The sequence below is a fragment of the Carassius gibelio genome, chromosome B19 (genome assembly GCF_023724105.1).
Source record: "Carassius gibelio isolate Cgi1373 ecotype wild population from Czech Republic chromosome B19, carGib1.2-hapl.c, whole genome shotgun sequence".
Lineage (NCBI taxonomy): Eukaryota > Metazoa > Chordata > Actinopteri > Cypriniformes > Cyprinidae > Carassius > Carassius gibelio.
In genome coordinates this window covers 16,716,586-16,727,331 of record NC_068414.1, presented here as the reverse complement: position 1 = coordinate 16,727,331, position 10,746 = coordinate 16,716,586, and the positions used below count along the sequence as shown (strand labels likewise).

At 37.0% G+C, this 10,746-nt stretch overlaps 1 protein-coding gene across 1 annotated transcript in view; it reads left to right on the top strand.

Moving 5' to 3' along the window:
• LOC127979406 (importin subunit alpha-7) overlaps positions 1-10,176 on the top strand; it is a 16,818-nt gene extending 6,642 nt beyond the window's left edge. Inside the window, exons 9-14 of the mRNA XM_052584835.1 lie at positions 96-259; positions 1,341-1,419; positions 1,526-1,651; positions 1,844-1,971; positions 5,203-5,381; positions 6,805-10,176. Of these exons, the coding sequence (XP_052440795.1) occupies positions 96-259; positions 1,341-1,419; positions 1,526-1,651; positions 1,844-1,971; positions 5,203-5,381; positions 6,805-6,992 (864 nt within the window). The 3' untranslated portion in view covers positions 6,993-10,176. The remainder of the gene's footprint in view (positions 1-95; positions 260-1,340; positions 1,420-1,525; positions 1,652-1,843; positions 1,972-5,202; positions 5,382-6,804) is intronic.
• Positions 10,177-10,746: the final 570 nt, after the last annotated feature.

The following is a 10,746-nucleotide window of genomic DNA, read 5'->3' as shown; positions in this document are numbered from 1 at the left end:
CGCAGTATTTTTTATTTTTATACATCATTCAAGACCTAAACTACATGTACATATTCCACAGACTTCATATTGATAGCTGTCTTCTGCTCTTGCAGGTGTCTCCATGCCTGCCTGTGCTGTCGCGTCTTTTGTTCAGCAGTGATTCAGACCTGCTGGCTGATGCCTGCTGGGCTTTGTCCTATCTCTCGGATGGGCCCAATGAGAAGATCCAGGCAGTCATTGATTCAGGGGTCTGCAGGAGGCTGGTGGAGCTGCTCATGTGAGTCCGCTACATTGGCATTTCTAGCTCATATTGAAACTGTTTTTTTAAGTTTCATGATGACCGATTTCAAAGTGAAACTGAATATTCAGCAGGGCATAGCTAAAAATGTGGATTTTATTAAATCCTCCACATTTGACTATGGGATAGTGAAAAGGGGGAAGTATGACAAGACTACTACTGGGAAACTCAAACATAGATGCCTTTAAAATGATTCATGTTATTAATTTTCCATACAGCAAAAGCATTTTTGTGACTAGTAGCAGTCAAGCTCAAAAAAGACCAAAACAATAAATGAATGATGTGCCATATTTCAAATCCAAATAATTACAAACTTTAAATAGGATCTGTTTAGATTTAGATTGACTCAGATTGCAAGAATGTATCAACAGATAAAAAAAATAAAAACAAATTGAGCTTTACCTGATCAGTAATTCTCAGAAAACATCCAAGGGGTCCGCAGCCTATAGTATTATTATTAATATATTAAAATCAAACACTGCTCTCAGTACTCTGATTAAAGTGCTAAACAAAACAACGGATAAAATCAAGATTATACTGAATTTTATTTGCCTTAAAATTATTGTTTTTATTGAAAATATTCTTCAAACAGCTGGAAACACAAAATGAGTCATGGTTCATTCATTTAATGTCAGTCCTCAGTTTTTTGTTAAGTCTGAAAATGGCAGCAATACAGAAAATATCTATAACCTTTAGTCTGGATAAATGGCATATTTAATTTAAAATGGATGAAAACGAGTCTGTGAAGAATAGACTTGCAGTCTTTACAATGGCATGCACTGTATAAAAGCGTGCATTTTCACAACTTTTTGTTTCCTTAAAGGTTCTTCAGAAATTTGTCAGCTGAACAGTCGCTATTTTGTCAGACAGTGTGCAACCTATTGAACGCTCTGTACTTCTGTCCCTCGCGGTCTCGTGTTCATTCCTGTCAAAATTTAAATATGCCTCTACCCTGACTGAGGATCTATATCAGGCGCCTTTCAAATATTGTGTCCTTTTGAATCCTAAAGGTTGAGAACTTCCGGTCTTAATAGATGACCCCTTTCCTCTTTTCTTGCAGGCACACCGATTACAAGGTGGCCTCTCCTTCTCTGAGGGCTGTGGGAAACATTGTTACAGGAGATGACATTCAGACACAGGTGTGTATGTGTGTGAGCAGATGTTTATTGTTCTTCATGTATGATTATCTCTGGTTTCGTACAGGAGATGGATGGTCTCCTTATGCTTCTATTCTCTCTGTCCTAGGTGGTGTTGAACTGCTCAGCTCTCCCCTGCCTCCTGCACCTGCTCAGTAGCGCAAAGGAATCCATCAGGAAGGAGGCCTGCTGGACCATCTCCAACATCACAGCGGGAAACAGAGCGCAGATTCAGGTACACCATGACCCACACTCCACATCTGCTACCCAGAGGCACACTCGAGGGCTCAGCTTGTTTATCATGTGCAGCAGGGTTGCAGGGTTGCACGGCTGCGCCCTCAAACCTTCAAAGGAGAGAACATGTTTGTAGTGTCTACGTAGGATTTATTTTTGGCTTTAAGGATGACTTTAATCCTCTGTTCTGCAGGCCGTAATAGATGCAAACATCTTCCCAGTCTTGATAGAGATCCTACAGAAAGCCGAATTCCGCACCAGGAAGGAGGCGGCGTGGGCGATCACTAACGCCACGTCAGGTGGCACGCCTGAGCAGATCAGGTGAGCTCGGAGTGTGCGCTTTCACACGGTTTGTTTTAAGCATTCAGACTTCTGACTAAAGTGTCTCAAAGACTGCTGTATCATTTGTCATCGCCATTACTTTGTGAATCAGGTCATTGACATGGAGCTTATTTTTGGCGAGCAGATCTAATAGCAATATATGAACTGATATCATAGAGAGGACCCCTGCAGACCTGCATCACTGTGTGTCAAGGTTAATTAATCGCCTTCATTTTGATAATTTGACTCTATGACAAGGCCAGGTTAGCTCAGTCAGTAAAATGTCATGTGGTGCGACTTCCCAGAGATTTATAAAAACGTGTAAGGAAAATATGTTGTTACTTTTTGCTTGATGGTTATACCACATGACATTTTAGAGTAATTCAGTTTAAATATTTAATAAATGGTATAAACATTTTTCAAAACTGAGGGAAAAATCGAAGGATGACAATACTTTTAAAGTTTCCTTTTTCTTTTTTTTACCCTCTTATTTGTCATAGACCTAATTGTAAGCCTAGATTTGGCTTTGCATTCATATTTACTAAGGATGCACTGGTCATAATCTGAAATTTTGGTACATAGAACAACTGCACAAAAAAATAAAACAGCAGATGGGCTAAATGAATCGCTCTCTAACAGTAGGTGGCTCTTACGGAACAAAAGCAATAGCTTTTCCTTTGAAACTGGGTTTCCCAGTGGCCTTAAAAAGTCTTAAATTTAGTTGCATCAAATTTAAGGCCTTAAAAAGTCTTAAATTGTGCAAGAAAGTCTTAATTATGATTTCAGGAGGTCTTAAATTTGGGGATGGAAAGACCAGAATTGCGATATTGCTGAATGTGATGATTAAACTTCAAAAGCCTAATGTTATGATTTTCTTAAACATGGGCTCTGCACATTCAAAGTCAGTTGCTGCTCTGCTTTGTATTCTGCCATTACTGGGGAAACTTTCTACCAAATGCTCCACCTGCTGGCAGACATTGATTCAGCATTTTCAATAAAAAAAACTGTTGTTTTGTTCAGAGCATAGACCAATGTGAAAATCCACCCATGTTTTTACCCTGCAAACACGCAGAGCTTTAAATGTGAGCTGATGGATCGATGAGAAGACAATGCGTTATAAAAATCTAAACATGGGGTGGGTGATATGTATGGTCTGTGATTAATATTGTAATTGTTGTTTTAAAGATGGGCGATATTTATATTAGGAGTATATCGTATATCATCTACTAAAATGCATTAAGAATTAACACATAATTTAAGATATAGGACAGAAAATGTATATAATTTCATATAATATCACACAAAGAGTGCTGTTTTGTGTTCCTCAAATTAAGCATTATTACAAATGTTCAATACAACAGTTCAATAAACAAGTAGTTAATATTAAGAGACTTAAGTTTTAGACTCCATATTGCCATATTACAAAAATCTTTTCAAACACAGCCGCTGTTTTCAGTCTCTGAGCAACAGGACACTGTTTCCTTTCTGAATGAATCGACCGTTTAAATGATTTGGTTCAAACGTAATGACTCGCTTGCTTATTAACAGTGACTTGCTGCCGACTACTGGTGGTTTTTAATTTCACATTTAATGTACCTTTTCATTTTTCAATGTTTTATGTTTAAAATATCAAAACATTATTTAATGCATTGGAAAATGCAGGTTAAAGTATTTAATTCTGGACATTCCATACATTCAGAGATGCATTCATATAAACCTCCACCCCAATTCAATATTTAGAAATTTCTTCTTCTGCCTGCTACAGTATTTTCTGTGCTGGCATGTCTGTGCTCTCAAATTTGTGTCCAGTCTCTCTGTTAACATCCTGTTTAATACAGACTTTGTAATATTTCTATTACAAACTCTGGGAAATGAGTCGACTGGTGCATCTCTGATATTTACCCTCTTTGCAGCCTCTTTTTGTCTGTGTTGCATATTTTGACCAATAATCATCCACAATGCTCACATCAAATGCTGTTTGTCAATATGTTTGGATTTCAAAACACATGCCACCTTTGGTTGCTGGAGAATAATGCGCCACACTCATCAAGATAAAACCGGGTTGGAGCTGACCTCAGAAACAAATTCTCAAGATAGTTTAAGTTTAGCATGGCAGCCCATCCTCGTCTGGCCAACTTGGGTCTTCTCAGAAGGCTATTAGAATGGCATAACTCAAGCGCTAATATTGGAGTAGTTGTCTTGATCACCGGGGAGCACTTGCGTTATGTTTATCCAGATTAAATTGCAGTGTGGTTTTCATGCCATCTAGTGAGATCACACCGTCTGGAAGTAGCCGTGTGCTTAAAAGTGTTTATTGCTATGCACACTTAGAGCAAATGGCTTTCAGTTTTTTATCAGACATACACTTACGGCATTTTGCAGCGGCTTAAACAGTGCTTTATTAAATATATCAGCCTTTAATGTGTACTTACAGAGTGCTTGCTTTAGCAACAACTTACCATCTAAGATCTCATCTAATCATATTTATAATGTACGAGACATGTTTTAACTGGAGTGTAGCATAAGTGTGCTCTTTTGACTTGATGTTATTATTGATCTGTTATGAGCATGCTTTACTTTTGGATTGTGCTCAAGGAATTTTCCTGATTCTTTATTTGTGATGTTTTTTTAGCCTACTTTTAGACTGAAAGATAATTTTGGCTGTAATAAAAATGATGTGGCTCTCCTATCCTTCCACGTTTCACATTGCTTAAATGTTTTCTTGAATCCGTGAACGAGAAAGGAAACTAGGACCAGTTGCTAGCCTAATGTTGATGTTCACTTGCCGACCTTGGGATGTTTGGCTCGTGCTCATGGCAGCATTGTCTGTCTAAATCTGAAATGCAGATTATATTACAAACAGTGATTTGATGGGGTATGGCTTGCCAAATATAAATTCCCTCATCTTCAGTTATTTGTATTGTGGGAAATTAAATGATGATGTTTATTTTCGGAGAAATTAAGTACTGAAGGACAAATATTGTCCCAGTCGTACTGGTGCGTGTCTAGTTTTACAAATTGATTCATTCCACGAATTACACAAAGCCGCAGAAGGAGAAATAAACGATTTTCTGTGCCAAAAATATAGCAGACGTTGGACTTAATGCTTGAGGGCAGTATTCCAAGCACAATGTTATTTGGAATGTGTTTTTCCTATTGAATTAAGACAGAATATGGTGGTACACGTTGCAGCTTATTCATTTCATCATCTGTTTTTTTTTTTTTCTGCAGGTATCTGGTAAATTTGGGCTGCATTAAACCTCTCTGTGATCTGTTGACTGTGATGGACTCCAAGATTGTTCTGGTGGCTCTGAATGGTCTGGAGAACATCCTCCGACTCGGCGAGCAGGAGGCCAAACAGAACGGCAGTGGCCTCAACCCTTACTGCAGTCTGATAGAGGAGGCTTATGGTAACATTATATTCATCAAACCAAAAAAAAAAAAAAACTGCCTGTTGTAAGGTTACTTTTGCTGTATGGGTTAAGTTTAGGGTTAGATTTTTTTTTTTTTTTTTTTTTTTTGTGGGGGAATTTGTTGTCAGTTTCTTATGCTCATTTTGACTGCATTTATGTAATCAGTAATATAGAAAAAAATATGTAATATTGTGAAATAACATTAGTTTAAAATAAAAATGTATTAATTAGGGCCGTGACTTGATTAAAATAATTATTCTAATTAATTAAAGGCTTTGTAATTAATTAATAGAAATTAATTGCATATAAATATTTGACCTGAGAACAATGAGAAGTATTTTTTTTTTCACATGGATTTATAGTATACCATTGAATAATGACTGAATACATAAGCTTAAGCAACAAAATATTGTTTATTTTTGTTCAACCAAGTCTAGCAGACCAGTGCAATTTTTGCCATTAAGTGTAGAAATAGCCTATTTAGAAACAATTTAGAAATGGTACATTTCAGATATTCAGGAAGCTTATAGGTGCTGGAACCTTCTGTAAAGTGTTTTTTAAGTAAAACACAATACTGTCAATTACATTCTGAACATTGGAAACACTGACTATTAGAAAACATCTCTCTGTTGCTTCAGAGGCCATAACCTACTAAGTCCAACTCTCAATAACCTTGGCCAAAACAATAAAGAGTTCAACATAAACTGTTGCACCAACAAAATAATACATAGTTCAACATAAAGTGTAAAGTCCAGGCTAGCTGCTATATGTTTTGCGTTGAGGTGATACTTGAGACTTGATGTGCCGCAGTGATATGCGAACGCTAGTTGGTGCTTCAGTATAATCGGTCCGCCGAAACTCATCCAGTGAGAGACGTTCCACGGTGCAAAAATAAGTTATTAAAAATGCGGGAATTTTTTTCCTGTAACTAATTAATCTTAATTAATGCGTTATTTTTTGTCTAATTAATTAATCTCAATTAACGCGTTAAAGTCCCGGCCCTAGTATTAATATTGCAGAAGTTCAAAATTAATAAAACTTTGCATCACACAGTTTTTCTTCACAAAATAAATGAATTCACTGAAATTCTATGTATGTTTCAGGTTTAAGTAGTAAAATGTCAACTTTAGAAACAAAAGTTTGTGGGCGAAATGAACAAGTTTTCCACAAAATCAGTCATTTTCTGTCACTATTAGTCTTTGTGGCAGCTTTTCAGATGGTTAAGTGATAAGGCAAGACTTATATTAGGGGTTTCTGGATACTTTGATTAAATAGTAAGTTTGATAGAACATCATTTATTTGAAATAGATGTTTGAATGTATAAGTCTTCATTTGAATTTTTGATCTATTTAGTGTGAATAATTTTACTTTTATTTTTTTTTGTTTATGTAAACTCTCACTCTCTTTCTCTCTCTGTCAGGGTTGGACAAAATCGAGTTCCTACAGAGTCATGAAAATCAGGAGATCTACCAGAAAGCCTTTGACCTCATCGAGCACTACTTTGGAGAAGATGAAGAGGATGCCAGTCTGGCGCCACAGGTGGATGAGAACCAGCAGCAGTTTCTTTTCCCGCAGCAGGAGGCCCCCATGGAGGGCTTCCAGCTATAACCAGCCTGTTCAACTCTTACACCCATCCCTGCACCCCATACCGCTACTAAAACATACACCAGAAACACTCAACCACTGAATTCTGAGTGAACCAAATTTCGACCCATGACCCATTTAGACACTGAGGTGTGTCTCACACAGGGGAACATATCCACTGCCCCGTCACTCACAAGAGAGCTTGAGTTTCTTTAGTTCCCTCACCCCCTCAGTGATGCAGCTATATAATCATCCCCTCAGGTAGAAATCGTGGCGCTGTGTCCTTTTTTTTTTTTTTTTTTTATAGGGGAGGTATGCTTCAGTTCTTCCCTTTCACTGAAAGAAGAGAGAATTGTTTTCTCATTTATTTAAAATCAGAGAATCCAGATCATCATCTTATTCTTTTGATCCTGGTTTGTTTTTCATTTTTAGAATTCTTTTTTCTTTTTTAGTTATTCATATCCTGGTGATTAAATAAGCCTGGTTGTGTTTGATCTGGCCGTGCTTTATAAACGAAACTCTACCGTAATATCTGCAGCTGCGTTTCATGAGCATTCTTCAAAGCTTTTGTGAAGCGGTTTCATTTCTCTTAGTATTAGAATTCATAATTTCAGACCATGCTGGGTGTGGAGTTTATGTAGAGTCTATCTGACGTGGTGGTTTTGAAATAATCCAGGTATTTAGTAAAAGAGTATCCTAACATACAAAGTCATTACTGTTAAAAGACATCGACTGGAAAAGTTGGGCCCAAAGAGCCCATTTAGTAAAAATAATGCCCAGTTTTTTTTTTTTTTTAAACCAGTCAGAGGTGAAATATCTAGTTGTAGGATGTTCGTGGTGTGCAGTGTTATAAATAACTCTTCTTTTGATCGAAAGGCTTTAACTTTAACTGGGGGAGACACACACACAGACACACATCTGAGGGCCGGATTGATGCACACGAATGGAGTCTTAATTCTGCTCTGTGTTTATCGTCATTAATCGGCGCATAGTCATTCTGGGTGGTTCGAGGTGTTAGTTCAGCGCAGCCCTCAGTATGTGCATGTTGGGGTTTTGCATGGTGTTCAACAATCATTTTGTATCCCTTGCCAGATCTTCATTCAACAGTTAGCTTGCACTCTTTAGATGGAGCAGTTCTGGTTTCTGTAGTTTTGCGGGTGCTGTAGGTATGGCAAGGAATACTTATTTAACTAATGAAATATATGGGCAAAAAAAAAAATCTAGAGAGATATTATGTTCTATTTGCACACACCTTGCACACATACAGACACTTCATAAACATGTACACAAACAGATTAGCCTAAAACCGAGGGGAAATGACTTCCATGATCTCTCAAGTCCTTTTTTCTCTCTCTCTCTCTCTCTCTCTGTATGCGAGTATGTTCCCGTTGATTTGTTCCACCGTTTGGCACTTTTTGAGTTGATGCACTAAAAGTTAAACACACCTGGGTTTGATGTCGGACTGCCGTGGATTGAAAGAAAAGTTTGAATATCAACCTCTCGCCCCGTACGAAACTTACTGTGGTTTACTTTTAAAAACTGTGAGTATCCTGTGTTTGGTTGACGAGTATCTAGAAGCCTTTTCCTTCTATAAATGTCAATCTGATGCGATTTCCTGATCGGAACCGATAACCGAAAGTAGGATTCCGTACTAATTCTGGTTCAATAACCTTTTCGAAATCGAGACTTGAATTGAACTCTTTGAAAATACCTCTCTACGATCTGATGTTCTTTGACAACAGTATCAACTTTAAATCAGTTCAGATCCTAGTTCTGCGTGATGTTAGATGACATTTGCTGCATTTACAGGAAGTCCATCTTGGAATGAGGATGCTGCAGTCATGCAGATTTCCATACGCTTCAGAGAAATGGGAAAATGGACTGAAATGATAGGGGAAGGGAAGTAAACTATGCTTGTATATATCAATATGTCTAATGGTCTGCAAGACCACAGGTGTGTTGATCAAAAAAACACAAAGAAATGATCTCTTAATGGAAATGCACTCCTATTCACAAAAGTGCCAATCAGACCAACAAAGACAAGAGGCTGATGCGTGTCAATCTGTCTTTGATTTTTTTTTTTTTTTATTTACTTGAATGTGCACATATGTTGTGCAAATATTGCTGCTCTGTTTTCTTATCTTACAAATTGTGATGGTCTGCTATTTGTACACCAAATTGTTAAACTCAAAGGTATAAAGAAAAACTGCATAATTTATTGTGCTGGATTAATTAATTATTTTATCCAAGGCCAATGCAATGTTGAAATACTGTCTCCGTGTGTACTGTTTGCAAAGCTTCTGTTCCTTTTGAACTTTGTTCTGTTGGCATAGAGGAAGTGAGAAACATTGCTAACAATTGAAGGAGAAACTTTTCTTTTCTTGCCCATGAGTATTTTTGTGTCTTGTTTATGAGCGCACTAGCTGACCATGTAGACCCAACTATGTTGTTTCAAGTCTAACTTCCCTGTGTAACGATCAATTACAGCAAATCCAAATCAGTTCAGGCCTCTTTTGTAGATGTTTTGTTCTCATTTAAGGACCTTCGCTTTAAGAAGCCAAAAGATAATTTTTTTTTTTTTTTTTTTTTTGGATAACAAAACAAACTGGGTGTCATATGATTCTTGTTATCTCTGTGAACTACAATTAAACCAGAAATTGAACGGTTATATTGTTATATTGGCACAGTTCAAAGTTGCAGTCCTTGCACTGCTCTTTACTCCTTAAAATAACTTCTGAGAAGTGCAGAAAACAATGAGATATTTACAAAAGGCCACAAATAAGTGAAATTGGGTCTTTATGGTCTTCCGTCCTAGATCTTGTAGATGTTGACGTTCGGAGACTTTTTGTCTCTTTCAAACCTGGAGCCGATGCATAGGGCTGTGTCTATTAATGCTGACTCGCCTGTGTTTACAATGCTACATGTTAAAGTACTTTTCATACACAATATTAAGACTTGCCCAGCTGGATCTTGTATCCTGGTTTGGTAATTACTTTACTTTCCTTTTAAATGTATTTATATTTAAATCTTTTTTTTTTTTCACCTCTGCCTGCAGTTGCCCATACTGTGACTGACTTGACTTTACCGACGATATGAATGAGTGACGGACACACGAACTGAACATGTCACACAAACATATACATGAACAATTCTGAACAAATGTTTTCGTTTTCTTTTTTGTCCAGATACCAATAAAAGGATAAAACACCTGGTTTGTAATCGTGCTTCTGTCGGTATATATAGGAGTGATTAATACAGATGTTTTAGAAGAAAAGAAAGATTTTGAATCGACTTTGCTTTTCCCCAATACTTTGAATTGCTTTGGTAAAACATATGCAGGTTACAAGTGCAGATACAAAATGGTCAACAGTGACTTAAAAAAACGGGGGCGGGGGGGATTATGAAGCAGTGCTTTTACATATATTTTGAAAGTTTTTGTCAGTTAAATAATTTTCAAGTTTAAGTTGCAGTATTACTATCAGTAGTCAGTATTATAAGTCAGTATTACTATAGTAAACAAAAGCATTTATGTTGTTCTCAAATAGTGGATGTAACAGGCTGAATTAGTTCAGATGCTGAAGATTTAACCAACACCCAATTTTCTGATCTGTACAGAATGACCATTAAGATGGCAAGATGTCACTGTTTGAACGCTATTTTGAATAAGTGTAGTACCATGTTTTAAGCCCCTTTTAACTGACCCCACTGGTTTAATGATATACCATGAATATACATAAAATAAACCATATTGCTAGCGTCTGATAAAACACCATTCAAA